Source organism: Podarcis erhardii (assembly GCF_964252035.2).
Source record: "Podarcis erhardii genome assembly, chromosome: 4".
Taxonomy (NCBI): domain Eukaryota; kingdom Metazoa; phylum Chordata; class Lepidosauria; order Squamata; family Lacertidae; genus Podarcis; species Podarcis erhardii.
The window spans coordinates 26,468,958-26,496,509 of record NC_138508.1 but is presented as its reverse complement, the minus strand read 5'-3'; the positions used below and the strand labels follow the sequence as shown (position 1 = coordinate 26,496,509).

The 27,552-nt window shown below is 46.2% G+C and overlaps 1 protein-coding gene across 1 annotated transcript; it reads right to left on the bottom strand.

Annotated features, from left to right (window-relative positions):
* Nucleotides 1-1,305: 1,305 nt before the first annotated feature.
* Nucleotides 1,306-12,892, bottom strand: SHISA2 (shisa family member 2). Its single transcript, XM_081859202.1, has 2 exons — nt 11,157-12,892; nt 1,306-5,242 (listed from the first exon to the last, which is right to left on the bottom strand). The coding sequence occupies exons 1-2, from the start codon at nt 11,476-11,478 to the stop codon at nt 4,689-4,691; spliced, it is 876 nt and encodes a 291-aa protein (XP_081715328.1). The 5' UTR covers nt 11,479-12,892; the 3' UTR covers nt 1,306-4,688.
* Between the last annotated feature and the right edge of the window lie 14,660 nt (nt 12,893-27,552).

Genomic DNA, 27,552 nt, shown 5'->3' with positions numbered 1-27,552 from the left:
ATTTCTGGACCCAGGTGTTACAATTTTTTAACAACCCTTATCCCTTATTGTCTGGTGAACTTGGAGAAGAGACCAGGGTGGCATAATGCTTGGAAAGTGGGCAGAGCAGGAGGGCAAAGTTGTGGGGAGGGAGGGAGAAAGCAACAGAAAGCAGTGAAGCAGGCAGGCTAAACCCTAGAGGACAAGTTGTGGGTAACCTGGAGGGGTGGGTGGAGCCAGAAGCAAAAAGTGGGTGGAGCAATGGATACGATTCTGACCTTTGTACAGTAGGCTGTATTTCAGGGGTTTCCACACACACAGGCAAGCAAGAGGCATCATCACACGTCACAGATCATTCCATGCACTCAAAATCGCTTGAGGGTGTGCAGTAGGGTCAATGAATGAATGGGGAATGGCCTGGAGAGTTCCGAGGTCCAAACAGAGAGGTCTGGAGGGCCACATCTCCAAACTGCCCCTGAGCTTAATGCTCCCCACCCTTTCTCTATGAATGTCTCATCTAGTTTTGAATCATCAAAGCTCATGTCTGCCAACACCACCACACCTACGGACAAAGCAAGAGAGCTCTTGGGCCACTTCTATTAGGTATCAACAACTCAAATTTTCGTCATCCTAAACTTACTTTTAACTGAAGTTGTAGCTCATCATCCCTGACCATTGACCATGGACTCAGCTACACTGGCAAAGAAAAAACGCTTTATATGCGTTGTTTTATACGTTCTAACGTAAGGTTACCAGATTTTTAAAAATGAATCCAGGGACACTTTTCAACTTCCTACTAAATAGATGGGTTTTGTTAGGGGACTGATTTGTAAATCCAGGGACTGTCCCCAGGAAACAGGGATGTCTGGTAACCTTATTCTAACACTGTGACACCTGATGGCGCTGTGGAGTTCCCTTTTTGCTAACCCAATTTCTCAAAGTTTGCAATACATTTAACTGAAACACTTCTTTGATGTGTCTAGATCCAGCCCATGCTGGCTGAGGCTGATGGGACCTGAAGTCCAACATGTCTGGAAGGCCAAAGGTTCCCCATCATTTAACATATACATGCAAATTTTAAGAATTCAATTTCAGTGGGAAACTGAGCCTGCAATCCTATACCCACATACCTGCAAGTAAGCCCCACTGAACTCAACAGGACTTCATTTTGTGTTGATTTTTTTAATAGGACTGCACTGAAGTCTCTCCCATTAAAACCAATGGGATTTCTACATTTGGCTGGATCGTGTCTTATCTACAACTCAAACAGTAGATACACGCTAAAGCAAATGAGAAATGAGTAACAAACTCAAATAGAGAGAAAAATCACACCATAAAATATTTAATATGAAACAAAAGATCTTTTTTTCTTCACTTGTAAGAATCACTTACTCAAGTGCCCTTTAAGAAATTTAAAAAATTATACCAAACATTAACATTGGTTTTACATTATTATACATGACATATAAAACACCACATGTCACAAACTTTTTTTTATTACAACTCAAAAGCATTTCCCCTCTTCAATGTAAATTAATTTCTACATACTTTTGATTTAACTTATTCATTTTTTAAAAAAAACAAGTAAACAAACAGATTCACCTGATTTTCATATAAGTAACACGGCATGTGCAATGAATACAGTGAATTCTGGGAAACAGAAGGGTGCAATCCTATTCATTTCTACTCAGAAGTAAGTCCTACTGAGTTCAGTAGGACTTGTTCCCAGGCAATTGTGCACAAGAGTGTAAACTATTTTTTTTTCCACAAATGGAAAAACCTAACATCGGTCTCTGAGCCCATCCCCCAGAAGTGAAACAGTGGGCCCAATCCAGGAAACTGCTCAGCACCTTCTGTTTCTTTCCAAGCAAACGTAATATCAAGGGCATCCATTGCGCTGCAAGAAATTCCCAGCAGCACTTCTCAAACTGAGAGCTAGACTTTACTAAACAAACATGATAAGCAGAGTAAGGTAGCTGCAAAGGTACCTATTGGACAAGTGATCCTTACCAGTGGTTCTCAAACCCACCATTTGAAAATTGCTGCAGGTCTTGGCAGATCACTCAGTAAACTTCACTTTGCTCTAAAAATCAAAGCACACACGTAAGTCCTATTTAATAGCTAGGGAAATATTAGTTGACTGCATCAGCACCTTATTGTGAAAATCACAGGTCCTAGGCTATGGTCTTTTTTGCCTGTTGTATAAATCTGGCAATGGCCAAAAGGGACCAAGTCTTTGCCATCAGAAAAAAAATAAAAATCAAGTGCACGAGTGAGTATAGATAGCCTTGCAATCACATGAATGAAGCTTATAGACCACAAACCAATGTTTGGGAGCCTCTGATCTAGACCCTGTAGCGCTCTGAGGACAACAAGCAGCAGAAACAATGAATTCAATGAATTCCTATGGGTGCAAAAGCACTTATGCACACATGAAAGAGCTGCATGGGGTAAATTCCATTTAGTTCAGTTCCCTGGATCAGAGTATGCTGGGGCAATGTGCCCATGCACTTCTGTTTCCTTGTTCAAGAGCATCTCTTTCTCCTGCATTTATCTCTTGCGCGCACAGCATCAGGGGTGAGGCAGGAGGAACAAAGTCTTGGCGCAGTGTCAATATGCAAGTGTCAAACTTCAGCAGACAATATAAATGAATTATATTGCTACATAGTGGTGTGGTTTTCTGGGTGGTTTTTTTAACGAGAAAGCAAATCCTGGATTTCTGAAGCACGAAATACATTAACAATTAACACAGACCTTCCGCTTCTATTATAATGACTGCCAGAAACTTAGCTGCTGATAAAGATTAAATCAACCTGGTTTAGTGCAATATCATCCCTTGAGTTGCCCAAAGACCTTCCCATCATGCGGAATTATTTCGCTAATGAATGAATCTGTACACAATGGAAATGTGTGGTGATGTCATGCTTCTAATACTTTTACAGGCAGCAACTGGTTAGGTGCATGATGGTTATGTGCATGACCACATGCACACGCATTGTGCTGAACCAGGAAGGGATTCAAAAACGTCACAAAAAGGGGTGGAACGGGGTGGGGGGAAGCACAGGGTGTTTGCAGACTTTTTCAATGGGTGCTCCAATTGTGCACGATTTCGTGCAAGCATGCAATGACCCAGAGAGCAACCCCCGTGCAACCGGGGAATTCTCTGTACTTCGACAAAAAGAGGTTTTCCAGGGAGCCACCTTTTCTACCTCTGCAAGTCTTTCCCTGCTCTGTTGTTTGGGCTGACCACTTCTATCTGCGTCAGATACGAATCCCATTTCCATGTGGTCCAAGGCACCAGGATCTGTCCATTGAACTGGAAATAGAGACAGGGAGCCATGCTGGGAAAAACGTCTTGGCTGCAACCCACTTAATCTCACACCACCAATGCCCAAATTCCAAAGGTGTTTTTTGAGCATTGCAAGTGGCGTTTGCAAACAAATGCAGCTACACTTTTGTTGGCATGCGCAAACAAAGCGGGTACTGAGGCTATTGTGGGTACTTCAGCTGGAATAAAAGCGAACCCTTCACATTCACTTCTGCTTTGAAAATTGCTGAGGTAAGCCACACTTCTGCAAAATGCTTGGCTCCTGAGCATTGCCAGGATCCAAAGAAGCATGTAGCTACATCCACGCACCTGAATGGCATCTGGGCTTGAGCTTCTACAACAGCTCCCTTACCAATACCACACGGCCAACTGTTTCACGATGCAAAAGCAGGCTTTCAAAAGCAGTTTGCGATATGACAAAGGGTGTAGATAAGATACTAGGAACGTAGGAAGCCGTCTTATATGAAGTCACAGCTGTTTGTCCACTTAGCCCAGTGCTGTCTACCCTGATTGCAGGCTATCAGGTAGAGGGTCCTTCCTTCACCTGCTGCCTGGTCCTTTAATAGAGATGGGGAACCTCTGGCTCTCCAGATGTTGCTGGACTGCAACTCCCATAATCCCTGACCACTGGCCATGCTGATGGGAGTTGGGAGTCTAGACACAACTGGGAGACCTCAGGACAACTATCCCTGCTTTTAAAAAGAACAAGAACAAGAACAATTGGATATGCGAGGGTTTAAACACGGGACCTTCTCCATGCCAAGCATGCACCTTACCACTGAGCTATGGTCCCTCCCTGTAATTTCAAGTCAAACTTCTAGGACTATGTAACTAACCAGGATTGCACTGTTTATCCTTCTGTCGTCAGTGTGATTGTCGGAACAGCAATACGAAGGGTAGTTAAAACTCTGGGGGAAAGACACTTCTAAAACAATTATTTCGTACCATGTAACAAGCTGGTTTTCTATTCACTAGGTAAATACCATCGACTGTGTAGCACCTTCAAGGGCACTTAGTGGCTCAGGCATTTAATCACTCACACACACACACACACACACACACACACACTTGTCTAACCGAAATGTAGTTGCCTCTTCAGCATAATCCTTTGCCCCTGTAAATCATGCACTGGAATGGAAGCATTATCTGGAAATGTTAAATCAAAGGTTTCTTCATACAGTTCTTTTGGCAACTGAACTGAACAAAAAGAAAACAGTCTATAAATACTGTCCCGACATGCATGAGACTTCCAAAATTATTTACAAATGAAGTTCAGCAAGCTTCTTTCCAAAAGCATTCCTTTCCTCTGCTCACAGTCTGTTGCAGCAATATTTTTATTTTGTTTCTTTTTTTTGCTTGGGTGTCTGTTGTTGTTTCTTCCCTACACAGTCACTGCTGGGTACATCTTCTGTTCGCTATTGCTGTGGGGATAAGGAGACTGAATTGGCCTGTATCCACTTTGCAGGCCGTCGAGGAAAGGGGGCACAGGGGCCATGGGCATAGAGTCGTGCGGTACAGCGTAACCCACATACTGTGGGTGCAAATACTGGCCTTGGTGAGGCACTATCTGCGTAGCCTGCTGGCAGTTCAGTACTGAGAAATTAGTAGGCATGTTGACGTATACATTATTCATGGTCCCTTCTGGTAAACAGCAGTTGGTTTGCGACCTGGTAGGGGGAGGTCTGGCACCTGAGTTGGCACTGGAGCTGGAGCTGGCAGCGGTGCTTGATTGACGCGACGAGGATCCGCGGGAGGTGCTGGCACTTGGGATCATGGGAATAGTCTCCATTATCCGGTTGCCTCCAGGAGGCCGGCTCTGCTGGGGCTCTTGCTTGGGGCGCAGGCAGCGGCAGCAGCAAGCTGCTACGAGGGACCCCAAGATGATGAACGCGACGAAAACAGAGCCCACAATAAGGAAGGGCACGTAGATAGGCACTGCCAACAGAAAAGAAAAACTCTTTTAAGGAAACAAAGAGGCAAGCAAGTTTTTTTTATTGAAAGCGCATAATAAGCTGAGAGGGTAGTAGATGTTTTTCCTTCGTTCTTTAGTCACAGCCAGCGTAGCATAATGGTTAGGGCATTAGACTAGGACCCAGGAGGCCAAGGTTCAAATCCCCACTCAGCCATGCAGCTTGGGCAAGTCACCCTCTCTCAGCCTAACCTACCTCACAGGGTTGTTGTGAGGGCAACATGGAGAAGGGAAGAAGTATCGACTGTATGGTATCATCCTGTCGTGCTCCCCCCCCCCCCCACGGTTATTCCACATATTTGACAGCCACTGTGAGAAACACACTGCATGCCAAGATCATGTCATCTGGCTTCCATTACTACAGGGGTTTCCCCAGCCACTCTGGGCAGCTCCCAACAGAATATTAAAAATACAATAAAACATCAAACATCCCTGAACAGGGCTGCCTTCAGATGTCTTCTAAAAGCCAGATAGTTGTTTATATCCTTGACATCTGATAGGAGGGCATTCCACAGGGCAGGCGCCACTACCGAGAAGGCCCTCTGCCTGGTTCTCATTACACCTGTGTGCAAGTAGCCTCTTGAAATTATTCACTCTACCTGTGAAACTCCAGGGAAACTGGAGAAACGGCATTTCACTTGAAATACTCCAACTTTTGGAGGGGAGTGGGACTTTGCAGTTGGGCCATCTTAAAAGTTTTCATTTGTGACAACTACGAGCAGCAGCAGAAGCAATTTTGCTGGAAAGCTGGCCAACATTGTGCTGCTTCCTCCGCTGAGTGGGGCATTGTTTAAGGGCCTTGAAAAGGAGTGGAATAGCAGACACCACAAAACACTTAAGTAGAGAAGAGTATCTGGAGAAAATTGTTTTAAGTGGCCTTTTTCTATGGGGATGGGTGAGTAAAAGTGGGACACAGATATTTAGTAGGGGGAAAAGTCCAATAACGGATTTCAGCTCTTCTCTAGTTCACACTAAATTGCCTTGTTGCTTTCTTATGGCCCCTTCATTGCATGATAAAGGTAAAGGGACCCCTGACCATTAGGTCCAGTCGTGGCCGACTCTGGGGTTGCGGCGCTCATCTCGCTTTACTGGCTGAGGGAGCCGGTGTACAGCTTCCAGGTCATGTGGCCAGCATGACAAAGCCGCTTCTGGTGAACCAGAGCAGCGCACGGAAACACCATTTACCTCCCCACCTATTTATCTACTTGCACTTTGATGTGCTTTCAAACTGCTAGGTTGGCAGGAGCAGGGACCGAGCAACGGGAGCTCACCCCGTCACGGGGATTCGAACCACCGACCTTCTGATCGGCAAGACCTAGGCTCTGTGGTTTAACCCACAGTGCCACCCGCGTCCCTGCATTGCAAGATATGAGAGGAGAAAAACCACATCTCTTTTAACATGAAGGCAGCAATCTTGTGCAGTTACCTGGGAGTAAACAGGCAAATTCAGTGAGGCTCACATCTGAATATATATGTACACGACAGCACTGCTGCAAAGTCTATAAAAGCTGGCTCAATAAGGCAATGAACTACTAGAGAAAGGTGGTTTATAGCGAAGTGTTGCTGTTCTTTTTTGTAAGTAAACCCCGAAGCGCTGCTGTTGTGCAATCTCTCCATCAATTTCAATGGGGAACAGGCACCCTGTTACAAACCTTATTGAGATTAATGCTCTCGCTGCAACAAGCACACTTTCCGGGAGTAAACCAGCTCTAATTATAACATAACTTCAGGCTAGTTCTGATGTGTTTAGGATTCATGAACAGCAGGGGAAGCGCTGGGAAGCAACCAGGCTTTCCCAAAGAGGGCTGAAGTTTACCTTTTGAAATCCAATCACATAAATACATGATTAGGAAGTGGCGCTCTGTTTATTCACACAGCAACAGGTAGGGTTTGGAGGCGAAATTAAGTGTCACGTTGCTTGGGGGGGGGGGGTTCCCTCCCCCAGAACAACTTGTCTTTCCTGGGATTTTCTTGTTTAAATTGGGAGACAAAAATCAATGCATGCTAGGATGTCAGGTCTGAAATACAACTCATCTCGAGATATTCTGGGTAATGCTGCCACCTAGAATACTGAGGCTAACACACCATATCCTATCAAAACAGGGATAAAGGGGAAACTCAGAATTCTGACATTTGTAAAGCATGAATGAATGGCTGAGTAGCATTGCAGCTGTGCACTCAAGCCACTGGTGTCTGCCTATTCCCCACTTCCCTCTATTTCAGCAGCTACACAAAGAGGAACGGCTTGCATCATATTGTACATCGGCTTGTATACAATCTCTTCTGTTTCAGAATCATTTTATTCTCTTCCCCCTGAGCAGCAAGGTAAGAACAATCTATACGGTTACAAGCTAGTACGGTGACTGTTCATTGCTACTCTGAGGGTAGCTGGAGATACGCATTCCCTTCACCTTCACCTTAACACAGTGGCTAAGAGACAGACTTGGGAAGTCTTGGTTCAAATATCACCTGTGCCATAAAGCTCAGTAAGCAGCCTCAGGAAATACGGCTATCTCTTAGCCCAGGGAAAACCAAAATGGAGTCCTCCATATGTAGTTGGATATCATCCTCAGCCAGCACGGCCAACGTTCACGGATGATGAGAGCAGCAGTCTAAAACATTTGGAGAGTACCACGTTGGCTACCCAAGTCTTACTGCTTCCTGATTGACTCACAGGTAAACCTGCTTCAGATCCTGGCTGTTTTCCATAACTTGGCCCTTCCCACTGAACTAAGCTCTCATTGCTATACTTGAATAATAATCACTGCTACTACTATGACTACCTGCATCACAAGATGGATGGGAAGGCGCATCCAAACTGTGCAACCTGAACTGAGCATTTGGAACCGCTCTGCACAGGATCATCCGATAGCTGATTTGCATGCCTTATTGGATGAGCTATGTCCTGTACAGGTCCCAATTCAATAACGTTTCTTCCAGAATTTAGGCTGTTGTGGGTGGGGCAATGAGTCAAGCCTGTAGTGGGAAGACCTAGGTTGAAATTCCCGCTTAGCCATGAGGTTAATATTCCCCCTCTATATGATATAGCATAAGAACTGTTGTGAGGCTAAGGTACTCTGTTGCCCAGCTAAAGAAATCTTAAGTCAGTCAATCATATCAGTTTTACATGATTAGCGAGTTAATTTATTAAATTGGAATGCAAGTTTAAAAAACAATAAAAAATCAGTTCAGAAGGAAGCAGCTTTAATTTCTATGGTTAGGGTCTAGATGGGCCATTTCACAAATGGAAGAGCTCCATTCATGGAACGCACTGAGGTCCAGTGGAGACTCCCTGCTGATTCCTACACCCACCTGTCAATCACCCCCTATGCAACCTCTTTATGATGCTCTGGTGAAGTTCTCCCACAACAGCTTTCCAGGAATGGCAAGGGAAGGAGGACATCGAAAAGACCACACACTGCCTCCTTCCTTCAGCAAGAGCAGAACTCCACTGAGAGCAACCCTGGACCCAACCCTTTCATTTCAGATGACACACTCACGACACAACAAGCCTCTTCTTAGAAGTCAAGCTCCCAGTTGTGCATGCAATAAAAGAAAGATGGAGATGACTCTTCTAAGGCGACGTTTGCCACCTGCAGTTTTTATTATTACTTGCATTTTTTTTTTTTAGATGAGCATTAAAAAAAAAGCCTCATTACTCAGATACTGGAAACTTAAGTGTTATTAAGTTTTGATGAACAGTGCTTCATAAAAATCCTAAGCGCATTGCATAAGACCTACTGATTTCAGTGGAACTTGAGTTGAGGTATTGGTCACTACCCAGCAAGGAAGTGCTCTTGGGCCCATTGAAGTCAACAGCTTAGCTGCATGCAACTCTAGCCTGTTTTATAACCACTGTGCTTATTAGCAGGGTGTTTGTCACCTCATCTATGTTCTCAAAAATACTTTGGCAGCACTGTATACACTTTAGTTTAAAGTCATTAAAGTTATAATGACTTCGTAAGAAGGTGGACTGCAGTGCTCAGCTCCAGAATTTTTGAACTTATTTTGAAATTCTTAGTGGGCTGTCATAGCTCATTAAAATAATTACATCATGAGTAAATAAAATGAAAATGTGATCCAGCCAAAGTTTTAAATCCCATTTATTTCAGTAGGAGAGTTCAGCAGAGTGTGTTTAGCTTTGTGCTTCTCTTTCCCTCTGAAAGCAGTGAGGCTTACAGTCCTACATGTGTCCACTCAGAGGTAAGGCCAGTTAAGTCAGTGATGGCCAAATTTGGCTCTCCAGCTGTTTTGGGACTACAACTTCCATCATCCCTAGCTAACAGGACCAGTGGTCAGGGATGATGGGAACTGTAGTCTCAAAACATCTGGAGGGCCGAGTTTGCCTATGCCTGTTCTTAATATTCATGCACACAAGCAGGAATGCCAGCTTGGCCCTGCAACCATGGGTGCCTGGGGCCATGGGTGTCATGCAGCAATCATGGCCCTAGTAGTGAAATTTGTGGGTGCCTGGCCCCTTCATGGGGAATTCTGTGGGTGCTCAGGCACCCCAGGGAGTTGGCATCTATGCACAAATGGAGCAATTTGCAATAACTAACCAACCCCCCACTTCAAGGAAAATAAACTGGCTGCTACTTCCTCAGTGTATCAGCATGGAAAGGATCCACCTATTTGTTTATTTCTCTCTCTTCCCCCCCCCCCCAAGCATTGAGGAATGGAAGGTTTTCCAGCTGTGGGAACTGAGCAAGGGAAGGTTACTGCTTCACATGCTTCATCGACTTGAGAAAAACAACACCAATCATGAATGAAAGCACCAAGTAACATTGACTTTTGTTGGTGTATAAAGAGGGCCAGGGGCATTTTTTGAGTGGCCTCTACCCGATGGCCCCCATATTGCAATTACCATTCTGGCACTGCTAAACTTGATAGCCTGTTGTAAACTTTCTACAGACACGTGGGCGAGGGAGAGATGAGTTTGAGCGGAAAGGCAGGGTAGGAGCTGCCATCTTAATATTTAAAAATGTCTTTCAGCCCTGCATCAACAACATTCTTCTGCACCTAAATAGCATGTGAGAAAGGCTCAAGTGCATTTCTTTAGTGTCATGTGTGAACCTGACCCTGAAGAAGCTTGAGAATTACTATTTCGAACAGAAGTCCTAAACTGGTTGCAACTTGCATAGTCCACAATATTTTTTACAAAAGTTCTTTCTACCCAAGAACAACATTCACAAGTGGCACATGCCATGCCTTATGCACGCCACATGGGTAAACCCCAAGAGACTAGTCAAGTGCTGTATTTATAGACTTGCTAAAGAAACTTATTTGTGTTAAGTGGGCAGGTAATAGGTTGGTGGGTAGAAATCAATTGACTGCGGTATTAATAAGTGCAGCAGAAGAGTACCTTGTTCTCAGAGTCTGTGGTAGAATCTATGTACATATTAAAAATGCTGTGAAAATGCTTTTTAAAAAAAGTTTTGAAAAATACATTGGATTTTGCATAGCTCACTGTTGCCATCTAGTGTCGCATTTGTATATTGCACTTTCCAACACATTTAAAACGTTTTATTTGCAGCTGTGTAGATGAGTCCTGTGTGTGTATCTTCCCTGAGTGCAGGATAATAATAATCCTGGGCCTTGAGACAAGGTGGGGGCTAAGATGTAGGAATAGATGGGTTGTTTCATTTTTAAAGAAAGCAATGCAACTATGATAAATATGGGAAGGGCTGTAGCTCAGTGGTAGGGCAGCTGTTTGGCATGCAGAAGCTTCCAGGTTCAATTCCAGGTCGTGCGGGGAGAGACTCTGAAATCCTGGGGATGCTACTGCCTGTCTGTGTAGGCAATACCGAGCTCAACCAAACTAGCTCACTCCATAATCAGGCCACGAGGCAGCTTCCCGTGTCCCTCCCCTCCGCTTTGTACCTGCTGCGCCGTCGGGGATGTCCTTGTCGGGCCGGCCGTGCTCGGCTCCCCCTTGCTGCCGGTCGTTGTCGCAGACGCCCTGGTCCAGGCGGGCCTCCGGGCGGGAGCAGCAGTAGCGAAGGGCGCACGTGCCGCAGCAGATGGTGGCGTCGCCGTCGTCGAAGTGCTCCGGGCACTGGAAGCCGTCGCGCCAAGTCGCCCCGTCCTGCCAGCCGTGGCAATACTCGCCGCTGGCCCGCGCGCTCGCCGCCAGCCCCACAAGCAGCAGCAGCAGCAGCGACGCCCCAGGCCGCCCTCCCAGAGAACAGCGCCCCCTCCACATGGCACCGCGAGGGGGCGCCCGCAGGCGGGCCTCGGAGACCAGGCGGGCGCCCCTCTCCTCGCAGCCTGGGGCGAGGCACAAACGAGGCACACTCAGTGAGTGTGCGGGGAGGGGGCGCGTGTGAATGCAGCAGCTGCGGGTGGTTATGTAGACACGTGTGTGCCACAAGCCCCGCTGTGCGGAAAGCACGTGGCCGTGGGAGGGGAGGGACAGCCACGCGTGAGAGGTTGGCGCCGCGTGTCCAGGCTCGCCTCGCCTGAAAATGGGCGCGCCAAGTCAGTGCAGGATAGGAAGCCGGCGAGCCCTCAAGAAGCCAACTTGTGAGGGGCGCCAGGAACAAAGTCCCGCAGTTGCTGGGCAGGAGAAAGGAGCGCAGAGAAATATCCAAGCTCCCAGAAAGGGCTCGAGTCCGGCTGAAGTAGCGCGCTAGCCTCCCGGAGCCCGTCCCCTCGCCGGCGAGGGCAGCAAGCGCAGCCCTCGAGAAAGAGTCCAGCCTTTCTGTCAAGCCCCACGGAATCCAGGACAATCTCCTAAGAGGAGGAAGCGGCGCCCCACGGCGGAGTCATTCGGCGCTAATGGAGGTGGCGCCTTTGCCGCTCTGGCTACTGCGGCGCGAACAGTTGGCTGTCGGCGAGGCGCCTGGGAATCCCGCGCGGGACCTTCCCTGCTCAGCAACCCGAGCCGAGGCGCCGAGGGGAGGAGCGCGCCGAGGGAGCCGGCCCAGCCGCCGGCCGCTCGTCGAAGGGGCAGCGACCCCCACAGCCTAGTTCTGCAGCCGGGAGGGCAGGGGAGCCCGGGCTGTGGCGGGTGAAGAGATGCCCCCGGGGAGGCGGGACGGAGCCAGGCGCTCCGGCAACCATAACACAGCGAGGGTCCGAGGGGGCGCCTGCGGCGAGATGAGTCCGTGGGCAGGCGGGAGACCCTCCGAGGGAGACCCCAGCCGCCGCCGCCGCCGCCACAGCGGAGCGTCACTCCCCTTCCTGGCGCTTCGCCTTCTACCCGCGCGCACCGTCGCGGCTGCGCCTCGTCTGGCCCCCGTCTGCCCAAGCCAGTCCCGACAGGGAGGTCCCGCGCGCCTAAGAGTCGTTGCTCCTGGTCCGCATCTCGCGCCGGCCTTCCAGGGAGTCAACTCCGACTTCGGGGCAGCGCCGCGGGTGGAAGTGGAGCCGGGAAGGAGTTCTGGAGAGAGGAGTTTCCCTTCCTTGCCTCTGCGCTCTGCTTGGAGAGGCCAGCAGGAAACTCCGGCGGTCTGGCTTTTTCCAACGCGAGCAACAAACTCTGCTTCTATCCAGCCAAGCCTGCTCGGCACGCCACCAGCAGCGCCTGCACACAGCTCCAGGCTCCGTTTCCTGGAGCTACTGGCTGGCTGCTGGTGCGCGCGCGGGGCTCCCTTCGCTACTCCCTCGCTTCCTCTGTTATTATAGGCACCCTGCTCTCGCCCGGCGCGCATGCGCCTGCAGGCCGGCGGCGCTCAAGTCCTCCCCTTTTCTTGGTGAATGCCGGAGAGATCTTCGTTTTCTTCTCACCGGCTCTAGAGACAGGAGAAAGGGCTGGTGGAAAGGGATGGGCAAGGAACAGCAGACAGGTCGTAAAGCAGATGCGTGTTCACTCCCCAGGGCGGGGGGGGGGGAGTTAAAGACGCTCTCTTGTTACTCTGTTCGCCTGCTTTGCAGCCGAGGTTGAAAATGACCAGGAGTCAGGCACACAGCCGGCCCAAAAGTTGCTGGAGCTCCAACTCCCCAGGGGCGCCTCCTCTGAGTTCTGCCACTTTCAGGGTGGGAATGTAACTGGGAAGTGTGGGAGCAGGAGAAGGCATCTGTTGTCCCTACTTCCTTCCTCTTTGGGCAGTTCCACCTAGAGAGAAAGTAGGAGGAGCCCTGGAATTCTCAAAAGTGTGGGAATGGTGGCACACGCATCGGTTTCACAGCAAACACTGCCATGTGCTCTTTGCACTTAAAACAGCAGGGTGAAGTCTCCTTTGGATGTGGGGACACTGAGGTTGCACTGCAATTTGATAAAATTTGCTTTATACTAGCAGAGCGCAAGTGGAGACGAGTGTCACTCCTATATGATCAGCATTCTTGTGGCACCTTAAAGCCACAAATGCTTATCATGACAAGCGTTCATGGACTAGAGTTCCCTTCAGCAGATGCATGAAATGTAACTCTCGGTTGCAGATACAGGTAGGTAGCCGTGTTGGTCTGCCGTAGTTGAAACAAAATAAAAAAATTCCTTCCAGTTGCACCTTAGAGCAGTGTTTCCCAACCGGTGTTCCGCGGCACACTAGTGTGCCGCGGGACGTCGGCTGGTGTGCCGTGGGAGGGAGGCGGGCGAGTCGGGCGGCAAGAGGCGGGGCGGCGGCGGCGAGCACACGCGGGGCGGGGAGCGAGCTCCCTCCCACATCCCATCGCCCCGTGCTCCACGCAGGTGTCCGCAAGCCTTGCGCACCCGGGGGATCTCCCCCCGGGAGCGCAAGGCTTGCGGGCAGCAGCCTGCAGCGCGGAGCACGGGGCGCCCTCCGGAGGACGCCCCGTGCTCCGCGCTGGTGTCCGCAAGCCTTGCGCACCCGGGGGATCTCCCCCCGGGAGCGCAAGGCTTGCGGGCAGCAGCCTGCAGCGCGGAGCATGGGGCGCCCTCCGGAGGACGCCCCGTGCTCCGCGCAGGTGTCCGCAAGCCTTGCGCACCCGGGGGATCTCCCCCCGGGAGCGCAAGGCTTGCGGGCAGCAGCCTGCAGCGCGGAGCACGGGGCGCCCTCCGGAGGACGCCCCGTGCTCCGCGCTCGTGTTGGCAAGCCTTGCGCCCCCGGGGGGCGCATGGGGCGCCCTGGGGTGCCTCGAGATTTTTTTCATGAAACAAGTGTGCCTTTGCCCAAAAAAGGTTGGGAAACACTGCCTTAGAGACCAACTAAGTTTGTTATTGGTATGAGCTTTCGTGTGCATGCACACTTCTTCAAAAGAAGTGTATCTAAAGAAGTGTGCATGTACATGAAAGCTCATACTAATAACAAACTTCATTGGTCTATAAGGTGGACTCCACCCAACATGGCGGCGAAGGTAGCTACCAAGTAATTTTGCTTACCCTTATCAAAGTTTTAAGCGGTTTTTATCCTCCCCTGTTTTTATCCGACAGTTTTAATGATCTGCTGGCTGTGCTGGCTTTTATCCGAGGTCTATAAGGTGCTACTGAAAGGAATTTTTTTATTTTGTCTCAGTTGCAGATATACAGATATACAGGGTGAGTTTTTTAAAATAGGCCCTGTGGAATATGTGTACTCTGTATCCATGGGGCCTCTTTTAAAAGACTCACCCTGTACAATGACTCTTGAGGTCCCATCATCTCTGTAATTTTTATAAGCTGTAAGATTGTATTCTGCAGAAGAGACTCAGAATGAGAGAGGAGCCATGGTTGGTCTCTTTAATTATGATGTCAGGATTGCTTCCGAGCCTGTGGATGGCGTCAGGTTCTGCTTGGCTGAGATCATGTAGTAAAACTATTTTGTTCGCTGATGACCTCATTATGAGCATGGCAATGGAGGCACTCTTACGTCAAAAGCTAGTCCTGTCTTGTGACCCTCTGGACAGTTTGGTGAGCAGTTTGTTTTCTACATAGCATTGAGGCAATGTTTGCAGCATGCGATGGCAGACTTAGGGCTTTCGAATTTCAGCGGTACCCTGTGCCTCTTGCCTTCTAAGTCTTTGTTGCAGCGCCCCCTGCAGCTCCCTCGCAGCTCTCCCCTAACTCCACAGCTTGTCAGCGTACCTCATGGTACCTGCCTTTGAGATCAGTTATAATGACGACTCGGCTCTGAGAGATAAAGAGCTGGATCCTTCAGTTAAACCTTTGGAGAGGATGAAATGCGTTTCTGTTTTCCTTGCCTTCTAAATATTTTATTGTTCTCTGGGCAGGTGCTGGTTGTTTGTTGGTTCTTGTTGAATTTTGCTATGTTAGACTTATTTAAACTGGCCAGTTTTTGGTGATTTTTTCATTGTGTGTTTGTTAATGCTTGCTTTTAATGAAACTATCATTCGTATTAATGTAAGCCTCGGTAGAAAGGCTGTAGTCTCGGAAGCTGACTGAGAAATATCTGAAATAAAGCAAACCCCAGATCAGGTGTTCCCAAAGAGGTCATTCGCCTCAAGGTGCTAAAGGTCACAGCATGGCCCCCTGCCTCTCTCTTCCTCTCTTCAAAAACTGTCATGCCAAATCAACTTTTTGTAGTCTTCTAAACCCTCAAACCTAGACCGCATCTTAAAAGGCAGAGACATCACCTTGCCAACAAAGGTTAAAGCTATGGTTTTTCCAGTAGTGATGTCTGGAAGTGAGAGCTGGACCATAAAGAAGGCTGATCGCCGAAGAATTGATGCTTTTGAATTATGGTGCTGGAGGAGACTCTTGAGAGTCCCATGGACTGTAGGAAGATCAATCCATTCTTCAGGAAATCAGCCCTGAGTGCTCACTGGAAGGACAGATCCTGAAGCTGAGGCTCCAATACTTTGGCCACCTCATGAGAAGAGAAGACTCCCTGGAAAAGACCCTGATGTTGGGAAAGATGGAGGACACAAGGAGAAGGGGACGACAGAGGACGAGATGGTTGGACAGTGTTCTTGAAGCTACTAACTTGAGTTTGACCAACCTGCAGGAGGCAGTGGAAGACAGGAGTGCCTGGCGTGCTCTGGTCCATGGGGTCACGAAGAGTCAGACAGATTAAACAAAAACAGCAACAACAAAATCCTCATTCCAGACACACACCCCGAAAAGGGGAACTGCCCATTCAGAGAAATATCCTCAGCCATCATGGAACATTAAGGTTCTTTTGTCAAGCCTAGGAACTCCCTTCCTGAGTCGCTTAGGCAAAACCAGTGATCAAGCAGCAAACTCATAAGATCACACTGGGCGCATTGTGCAGAAAAGCCTTTGTCTACAGCTGAGAGTGAGTGGCATTTAATACAAACCAGATTCCCTACATAGGCGTAATAGGAAATTGCATGTATCATGCATGCACTACAAGATCAGGACTTGAACCAATGGCTTCAAGTTACAATAAAGGAGATTCCGACTAAACATCAGGAATAATTTTCTGTTTGACATGGATATGCTAAGCTGACTTGGGGGGGGGGGAGGAAGTGGGGAATATGTGTTTAAATTTAAAAAAAGAAATAAATAAGGATCTCACAAGTCTTTTTCACAGTGGCAAAAAAGCCATCCTGAAGACCAGTGGATTCCTGCTATGTTTGCACAATAAAAGAGACACGTGAACATTCATGACACATACTTGAGGGTGTTGTACATGTTGAGAATTCTCCATTAGAAATGTTATTCCAAACAAAGCACAAAATAGCTGGGTCAGGAGTTAGAACCATGCAAAGTCATTTGGAAGGTGAGATCAAAGCTGGCTTTTGTAGACAGCTGGGCAAGTTCTCTAGTCACTTACACTAACCACCAAGCTGCTTTCGAACTGTACAGATTGGAGAAAATGAAATAGATTTGGATATGCTGCTAAGCTCTTGATCTTTCTCATTACGTTAACACGTGACTTCCATACCATAGCATTTCACTATCTCCAGCTATAAGCATTATTCTCTCATAATGCAAGGTGTCCACATCAGTCTGAATGAGGTGTGACAATCATGTCAGAAAAATTAGAGAGGAGTTCATGCCAGATAATTAGCCTTAGGGCAGAACTAGGGGAGGTGAATCCATCCGTCTGCAATATTTAAACAGATTATTATGTTTCCTGAAAAGCATTTGATTAACACTGGGGCAAAATGAGAATTCTTAAAATGCTATGTATTGCTTGACATAGGCCAGTTTCCCTATAACATTTTAAACTGTGTCTCCTGCAAGTTCTTGAATATACTCTGCACCAAATCTTCACCAGTTTCTATTTTGGGGGGTCAAGCTAACAATTTCTATGGGATGGAACATTTTTCTGTAACTAAAGACTTTTAGATTGTGAAGATGCTCACCTTGTCCCCATCTTGTTTGATGCTGCTGTTAACTAGCTGCTGCTTCTTACCACAGTTCCCAACACACACAAACATATGTACATCTGCCCAAACACCCAAAAGCTGGCTGATTTTTCTTCCTCCTTTTGGAATAATTTCACATTCCCAGTCAGGAATCACGAAATGAACAGGATGACATCACCATGCTGGGGTTTACGTGTTGTGTTTACTGGACATCAGTAAATAAAATAACAACCAATTGGGTTTGACAATGTCACTGAGAACAAATTGTTGTTATTAGTAGTAGTAGTAGTAATATATTTTCCTATACCCAGAGGTCTCAGGGCAACTCACAACCTAAAATCACAATATAAAGACACAAAACACATATTTAAAAAAAAAAAAAATTAAAGCAATTGAGGGCTAGTAAAATGAATATGCAAATACGCTCACTCCAGGAGTATTTTTAAATGTCTGTGGCACAGGCCCATGACACAAATTTGCATAAAATGTATGTATCCTGATGTATATGAATAGATGCAAATTTAGGCTATCAGCTCTGGGGGGCTCAGAGATCTACGATTCCCAGAGTTCCCTGTGAAGAGCGATAGCTGGTTAATGGAAGCTCTGTGTGGGGAATGGGGGCCTCCTCACCACCCTCAACAAACTACAGCTCCCAGAATTCTTTGGGGGAAGCCATAACTGTTTAAAGTCATACCACAGTGCTTTACATGTATGGTGTGAATGTAGCCGAATAAAGAAATGGAAGATTGACGGTGGCTCTGTGTGTGTTTGTGTATGCATGAGGCCTAGGGTCAAGAGGGATTGTGCATTTTGGATAGAAAAGGAGATGACAGTGGGATGAGGTCAGAAAAGAGGCCAAGGCACTCTTTGTGCATGTTGGGGTGCAAGGAAGCACGGTGGAGAATCAGTTTCACATGTTGATGCAAAATAATCCAGGCCAATCTCTGGCTGCAAGTCCCTGTTGGTAATTTTAATTAATTATTGCTCTGAGGTTAAATATAAACACCACTTGACTTCCTAATGTTCAAGAGAAAATTGATTTTTTTCCTCCTGCCTTTCATGCAAGATATTGGAGAGATGTGGGAGGTCATACGTTTAATGCTCGCCTGCTTTGGAGGATGCAAAAATGATTAAACTTTAATGACAAATACCCCTCAAAAATCCAACTCGGCATAATATAGTTTTATGAGTCTGTATCCAAAGGTGCCCTTTCACTTGCAAAAGGCGTCTCTCCCCTCCCCCCCTCAAGAAAGAACTGTTTACATCTCACAGAGCGCTGCATGTTGATAGGGTAGTAAAATGCAAAGCTACTCATTCACTTGTACAAGTGGAAGCCTGATAGCGCCTCTAGAACCTACTTTTCATAAACAGTATTCTTCAACCTTGGGCCCTTGGATGTTGTTGCATTACAACTCCCATCATCCATAAACATTGGCTAAAATGTCTGAGGAATATGGAATCTCTAGTCCAACAGCATCTGAAGACCCAATGTTGAAGAAGCCTTCTCCTTACAGGTCTTTGGATCCCAACCCGTTCTGTAGTCATGGTACAACAATACTTCACTTTGACTTTTAATATAGTTTTCGGACATCTGTCCTAGGCTTGCTTACTTATTCAATATTATTATTATTATTATTAGGCCCAAACAAGCCCTCACAAGGCAGTTTCCAACATGTAAAAACAGGACATACGTAATCGCTATGTATTTTTATTGATGGGGGGCAGCTGCCCCTCCCTGTCCCCCCTTGGCTACACCCATGAGCCCTTCCCCTCTCAGTTTCCCAAATCTTTAAGCCTACCTGAACTAGAAAGATCAGTTATATTCTCAGAATATGCAAGGATAAACAAGACATGAAGAAAAGCATCAGTGGTAGGATTCTGATATATAACTTAACAGACCTGAGGAGACACAGCCAGGCTCACTGTTTTTCTCTCTTTCTAAAAATGCCATATATATAGCCTGCTAAATTCAACACGGCTTGTTTAGGATGCACCAGGCAGGCAATTTGCACTTAATAAATTAAATACAGCATGGGCAGTTTGCTATCAGAATATTATGCTCCCTAATAATCCCTGGGACATTTCCATCCAAATACATGAAGATGGCTGCATAGAACCAAAGATAGATACCCCCCAGAGGCTGCTTTTCAATATTTACACAGAGCCAAGTGCATGCTGGGAAAGACTTCAGGAGTTCACATAGCATTGTGCGAATCCTCACGGAGGCTGTGCAGCGCAGACATGATCAATAAACTTCATAGTCATGTGTCTCAACGTAGAGTCTCAGTTCATTGATGTAGGGAACTCCAGGGATTGGAGGACACAGAAGACTCATGATGTGGGAAGAAACTAGAGGAAAAACCCTGAAATAATTGTTTTCTGTGGGGGGGGGGGCAGTAAGAATTCTGTAATAAACTGAAGGCTTGTGCACCATCACTCGTAGAAATACGTGAACAGAGAGAGAGGGAGAGGTTTTATCTGATTCTTCCTAGAATTCTAAAGAATGAAAAAATCAGGCCTTTTGTTTTTCTGTTCTTTACTTGTGGAGAGTGTCAGATCTGAGGGTCAAGTGTAGCTGTCCACATTCTCTGTCTGGACTGTTGAAATCTCAGCCCACACCCTCTCACTGGCCCTATGCACCCTGAAAGTTTTGCCAGACTGGAACGTGTCGCATAAACTCTGATAATGCCTCTTGCTTGTCGGGGCGCTGAGGGGTGTGTGAATGGTTGCAGAAACTTGCCTACTGCACAAAGGTAAAATATGTGTTGGTTGCTGCACACACTTTTGCCTCCGACTCTACCTGTTACAGCCACGAGACCCTAGGAAGGTTGACTAGCAGAGAACCTGCTTTCTGCCTACTCCTGCGTCACACCGTGCTTATATTTTACACAGCTGTGAAAAGGTCCAAGAGCTCTGCCACCCTTTGCATTGGGTCATTCTAAACGTGGGATGGGAAACCTCTGGCCCTCTGAATGTCATTGGACTACCACTCTTACCATTGACCATGCTGACTGCGCAGTGGTCAGTTTTGAAATGCAGGTGCTCATTGTTATGACAGCCCCAACATAGGCATCTGTCATCATCTTCTGCCAACTGGAGAGTCAAAAAATAGAGGCAGCTGTGTCCGTCCATTATTTTTTGTGTGTGCGCGCACACACACATACACATACACATACACCCACACCCACACGATAAATAGCAGCAATGGATAGATAAAACCCAGTTCATTAAGATTAGAAGGGCAACACTCCTGTGCATGTTTTCTTGGGAATAGCTCTGCTGAATTCAGTGGTGCTCGCTTCGATCTACCTAGGATGTTCAGCCAGCTGCAAACTTCAGCTTTCAATTAGAAATGCAAACAGTCTCCTAAAAAAAGTGTTACCATTTAAACTGCTAGCATTTAGAAGGAATCCCATCTAAGAAAATAAGTCTCTGCTCAGTTCTGCCCCCACCCCCATCTCTCACTTCCTCTATGCTAATCTGACACAATCAAACCTGAAAGGTTCATTATCACCTCATTCACACTTGTCAATGCCAGGAGGGTCCATCAATTACTCTGGTTCTCTGGCAGGTGAGGAATCATCACTGCTGCTCAGGAAAAATAATAATCTCAAGAGTTGCATGTTTACTACTGTACTTACTACACCATTGTGGGTGGGAATGATGGATTGGTGCACAGTCCAGCAATACCCAGAGGCCACAGGATCCCCATCCCTGTCCTAAATGCTACCCATCCAAATTTGAAGGACTTGGAAATGCAAATGAGTTCGTGATGGTTTTTCTTTCTAAACAAACACAGTGGACATGTGTGATTGTGATAAGTGATCTTCATTAAAAGCCTAAGCAGCTTGAGCTCCCAAGCATCTGACAGAACACTTCTATAACAACCTGGTACCAGCTCAGTAGTGGCTCACCTGGTTTGCATGTAGATAGTGCAATCCTCAGCATCTCCAGATAGGACTGTGAATTATCTCTTTCGTGAAATCTTGGGAGATTTCAGTATAGGCAAGTTCTGAGCTGGATGGACCAATGATCTGGCTCCTTATAAGGCAGCATCCTATCTGTTGGAGATGCCCTTTTGAACACCCCCCACCCTTGGGAGTCTATTGGAGGGCTTCCTCAATGGTAGCTCCTGGCCAATGAAATTGACAACTAAATTCCAACTTCCAGTAAGTATTACAAAGAGACTTATGCCTCTTGAAGGTGCCACAAGACTCTTTATTGTTCTTGCTGCAAAAAACTAGCATAATAAGAGCCTGCTGGATCATGCCAATGGCCGATCTAGTCCAGTATCCTGTTCTCAGAGTGGCCAAACAGATCCCTCTGGGAGGCCTAACAAACAGGTCTCGAAAGTACTCTCTCCTCCAATTTCCAGCAGCTGGTATTCAGAAGTATATAGCCTTCAGGCACATCTACCCAACTGGCAATTCTTTCAATAAATGGGTTGGTTGGTGTTTTTCCTTTCAGTCTTCTTTAATACTTAAGTGTTTTCTTCAGAGCTAATGTCAAAATCTGAGAAAACCAATCCAACATGGAATGGTTGAAGATTCCCAAGAAGCTGAAATAGATACTCCACAGTTAGCAAAAATACTATCAGTTGTCTGCAAACCTCCTCCAGAAATATATAGCTTTACAGCTCTAACCTTGAATTAAATGAATGTTACCAGTCACATCCTTGTCCAGTGTGCCTTTCCAAAAGACTACAATTACTGAACATGTTCAAAACACTTGCAATGTCCTTGCAATGAAATACTATGTTTTAAATAATCTAGGTTGCTTCAAGAGTTGGACATCGTTGCAGGAAGATGAAATCAAGAATAGGATAAAAAAACTGCACCCAAACAAGCAGGGAACGAACAGGGTGCATGTAGGCAGTCCTTATGTTTTGAAGCACATTTTATTTTGACAGTTTGCAGCATTTGTGGCAACACATTTCTTCTCAGTTTCTGTGCCACTACAGCAAATCTTACGGCTCTGGGTGACACATATTACTCTCAGTTGAGCTGAAATAATGTTCCTTCTGTCTGTATTATAAGAATTGATTGACTCAATGGTTCAATGAGTTTCCTGGATTTTGTGGAAATACCACAACAGAATTGGTGATGACAGATATTCTTAAACACTTCAGCTCCACAAAACTGAGTGGTCTGAAGGGATCTTTGGATAGGGTCCCTCAGGATGCTTGGAATGAACCATCAGGATTTCAGAGCTAAAGACTTATATGGAACAAAAGATTCTGATTCATGAAAATAACTTTCAAGCAGATGCTTTTATGAAACAGGAGTGGGGAACCTTTGGCTCACCAGATGTTGCTGAACTACAACTCCTATAAAAGCCCTTGCCATTGGCCATGCTTGGTAGGGCTGATGGGAGTTGTAGTTCAGCAGCATCTTGCAAGCCAAAGTTTCCTCACTCCTGTTGTAAAATATAAAGATACGAGCAAAATTATTTCCATATCTTGATTAGGAAAATGCTCCTGTGATTTGGCTTCTTGGACTGGCTCCAAATCAAGTTCTACAGTGGTACCTCAGGTTACATATGCTTCAAGTTACATACGCTTCAGGTTACAGACTCCGCTAACCCAGAAATAATGCTTCAGGTTAAGAACTTTGCTTCAGGATGAGAACAGAAATCGTGCTTCGGCGGTGCGGCGGCAGCAGGAGGCCCCATTAGCTAAAGTGGTGCTTCAGGTTAAGAACAGTTTCAGGTTAAGAACGGACCTCCGGAACAAATTAAGTACTTAACCCGAGGTACCACTGTATTTGCTTTTGTAGGATTATTATTAATTCTGAGCATTTTCTGTTCACGTGGCTATTCTCTTGCTGCACCAAACTATACAAAACACTAGCTTTTTATTTTCCTTTAGTTTGCTTTTTGTGTTGTTCTGACTAGTCTGTTATGTAGATAAAAAAAGAAAAACTCTCATCAATCCCAGCCAGCATGGCCAATGGTCAGTGATGATGGGAGTTGTAGTCCAGTAATATCTGGAGGGCCACAGGTTCCCCATCCCTTCAGTAAGAGAGAGAGTGTGTACTAGTGTACCCTGATTTGGATTTCCAGCCACAAGGCTAGAAAATGCTTACATTTATAACCGGATATAGAACAGCCATGAGTAGCCTGTGCCGCTTCAAGCATTACTTGACTACAGCTCCCATCATCCAAAACCATTGATCATGTTAGCTAGGACTGATGGGAGTTGAAGTTCAAAACTATTTGGAGGGCCACAAGACTCTTCATCCTTGACTACATGAAATGTTGGGAACGACTCCTAGTTTTCACTTGTATGCTTTAATGCTTACTGTGGCTTCCAGACATTGCTTCAATTTAGCATATGCAGACTATAAGATGTCAAAAACAGGTCATAACCGACATTGGTGGGGGGCATATGGGCTGGCATTTGATGTGAACAACATCCTGTGTTTGCTGAAAAAACCTTGCATGCATGAAGAATCCTCATCTCACAATAAATACAGTGGTACCTCAGGTTACATACGCTTCAGGTTACACACTCCGCTAATCTAGAAATAGTACTTCAGGTTAAGAACTTTGCTTCAGGATGAGAACAGAAATCGTGCTCCAGTGGCGCGGCGGCAGCAGGAGGCCCCATTAGCTAAAGTGGTGCTTCAGGTTAAGAACAGTTTCAGGTTAAGAACGGACCTCCGGAACGAATTAAGTACTTAACCCAAGGTACCACTGTACATGTCTTGGAGCAACACGGAGGCTCTTCCAGACAACCTGCTTGTTGAGCATCCATCCTGATTTGTTATTATATGAGATTGCCTATTTAATAAAAAATCATTTTGTTTGTGGGGAGATTAGATGATGTTGTGTCAAGGAAAATGCTACCCCACACTTTCCAGCACAGTTCCCCAGCAATTATGGGGGGGGGGGTTCCAATATTTGGGGGAAGAGGTTTGTTGTGCAAGACCTCTCCATCAACTTAGCCTTAATTTGATAAGATATGACTGAATCCTACCCCAAAATAGTGGCCGTCTGGAAGCACCCTGAATGTCCACTGCAATTGGTATATAATAGATGATGGGAGCAGCACTAACAATAGAAATATTGGAGAGCGTCTCTATAAAATATTTATGTTTGAGTGATTTCCCTCCCCCTGCCCCTGTTTCCTTAGTCAGCAGCAACCCAAGACGAGTAAATATTCCTTTCTTCCTCAGCAACATATTTGAATAATACACAGAGCTAAAACGTAATTTACATCTCAATAAAATGCGTTTTCTTTCTTGACTCCTTTCCTTTGCTATTCCTTAGGAGGGCTGAAAAATGAAGGCAACAATCTTGGGAATAACTCTGTGTAATCATTTCGCACAATAACACTCCATGTGCCTGGGTATAGACATGTTTTGTAGCTTGCACGGTATGGCTGCACTTACGTGGGAGTAAGCCCAATTGAATATAGCGGGATTTACTTCTGAGTAAATAGGCTTACCAGGATTGCAGTGTAAAATGACTACACAGCTACCTTCTCTCTTGTAAAACCCAGCCTTTTCTCTAACAGTTTCTGCGGTAACCGTCACTCTGCACTGTTTTTAAATCATGTGACCTCCAATAGCAAAGGCTGGAATGCTAAGCCACAAAGGAAATAAATAACATAGGGATATAAAGGCTCCCCCTCCCCCATTTATGCGGCGGTTATGTTCCAAGCCCCCGCGTGCAGAAGTGAAATAGCATAAAACAGGGAACCACCCCACTTTAGCAGGAAGGGCACATGGAGAAGAAGAAGAGAAGAGTTTGGATTTGATATCCCGCTTTATCACTCCCCTTCAGGAGTCTCAAAGCGGCTAACATTCTCCTTTCCCTTCCTCCCCCACAACAAACACTCTGTGAGGTGAGTGGGGCTGAGAGACTTCAGAGAAGTGTGACTGGCCCAAGGTCACCCAGCAGCTGCATGTGGAGGAGCGGGGACGCGAACCCGGTTCACCAGATTACGAGTCCACCGCTCTTAACCACTACACCACACTGGAGATAGAGTGTGTGTGTGCAAAGTGAATCCAGATATAGGGAAGCTTGGAAGTTGGTGACTCCTCCCCAGCGTGTGGACAGGCAGTGGTAGGGGGCAGACAGAGTGAGGAGGACCGAGCGAGCATCAGGTGGATGAGGCTGGGCCAGGCAGGTTGACCTTCCTGTCCCCTCCAGTTCCCTGCTTCTCCACCCAAGCCCAAGTGAGGTCCAGGAGAGGCAGAGCAGGGAATACCCCTATGCTGGATGCCTGGTGGGCAGTGTCGGAAATTAAAAATGGTGGCTTATAACCAGCTGGCATGGAGGTCCTAGGGCAGATACCAGTGTTGGTTGGTCTGTTGGGGTCCTAGGACCGTGGAAGTTCAGCCTGCCCAGATCAATGTTTTGTCAGAGGAGATAGAATCAGCCTCCCAACAATACCATCTTGGTACAGTGGTACCTTGAGTTAAGAACTTAATTCATTCTGGAGGTCTGTTCTTAACCTGAAACTGTTCTTAACCTGAGGTACCAATTTAGCTAATGGGGCCTCCCGCTGCCACCACACGATTTCTGTTCTCATCATGAAGCAAAGTTCTTAACCCAAGGTACTATTTCTGGGTTAGTGGAGTCTGTAACCTGAAGAATCTGTAACCTGAAGCGCCTGTAACCCGAGGTACCACTGTATTATGTCTATAACCAAATATAAGCTTGAAGTTTGGTTATGTTTATGAGTTAACTGCTTTTTCAAAAATGGGTTTGTTTGTCTATGTTTGGTCCATTTAGTTCACTGGTTTACTTTTAAGAAAGAATAGTGGGGTATTATAAGCGTGTTAACTCGTTAATTAACGGTAACAAGTTACACCTAGCACAGTTGAGAGGATGAGTGCGGGAGAGACTTTGCATATAAAAGACTAATTCATTTCATGAATACACATGTGTGCACACACAACCTTGGCAATGGTGCGTGTTCTCTGTGTATGTTTATATATACACACACAGAAAATGACACACACATACATATAAACACACAATGGCAGAGCTCATACTGCTTTTCCCATTGCAGATGTATTGAAAACTAGGATGGAGAGGAGAGAAGACCTTGGTCTTGTTTCATTTAGCAGCCACAGAGCTTGTGGAAGGTGTAAAATTGAGGGCACTTGGAAATGAGGTCATCTGTGTCTCCACATACGAGATGCAGGATGGGGCTATGAGTTAAACTAACATGAACCCAGCTGCAATTTAAAATTAATTTTGAGAGTGCCTTAACGTTTGAAATCAACACCATAGAATTTTAATCCAGCCTTTAGCCTGTTCAAAGATTTTATGTCAAGTACAATTATTAAAATAAAGCCATGGTTTAAAAGCCACAAATGTTTCAGAAAGGGTTCTATTTCATTATAGAAAGAAGCTGAGATCCAAAGGAAGAAGTTGCTTCTTGTTTTGCTACAGCAGCAATGCAGAAGAGGCACGGCACCTTTTAAGACGAGTAGTGTGGGCTTGTCTCTTCAGCTGCAGAAACTGCTGTTTCCCTTTGTTCATTTAATAAACCATGGTGGTCAATCTAAATGGGCAAAACTGCCACCCAAAGGTCCAGCACAGTTTCCCACGTCATGCAAAGCAAGTTGCCATCTGGGTCACCAAGTTACACAAATAATTTCCATGCCTCAGTCTGCAGCATCCAGCAGTATCACGGAGATTTGTCATGTGTTTATCAAGGTTATGAAATACAATTACAGGAGGGAAGGATACAATTTTAAGGAAAAGTTGTATGCCGTTATTATTGCACTGAAACCAACGTAAAAAAGATGCATTGTGCAGAACATGATTAATTACATATGTTCATACATTTATAATAATGAATTATGGGTGTATGTCAGAGTTGGGGAACCTTTTTCAGTCCAACCTTCCAGAGGTCACATGATAGTGGTGAACAAGGCCAAAGGCAAAAGTGGGCGGAGCAACGAATGCAAATTTTACCTCTGGATAGTAGGCCATACACTCACACAACCCTCCCTAGCCTATATCCAGGCAAGCAAGAATCAAAGATACATTCCTGTCAGGCAAAAACGCTGGAGGAAGGTGTAGCTGTGGAAGGGTGGCACCTGGGGGGAGTCGTGAGAGCCAGATAAAGATTCTTGGAGGGCCACAT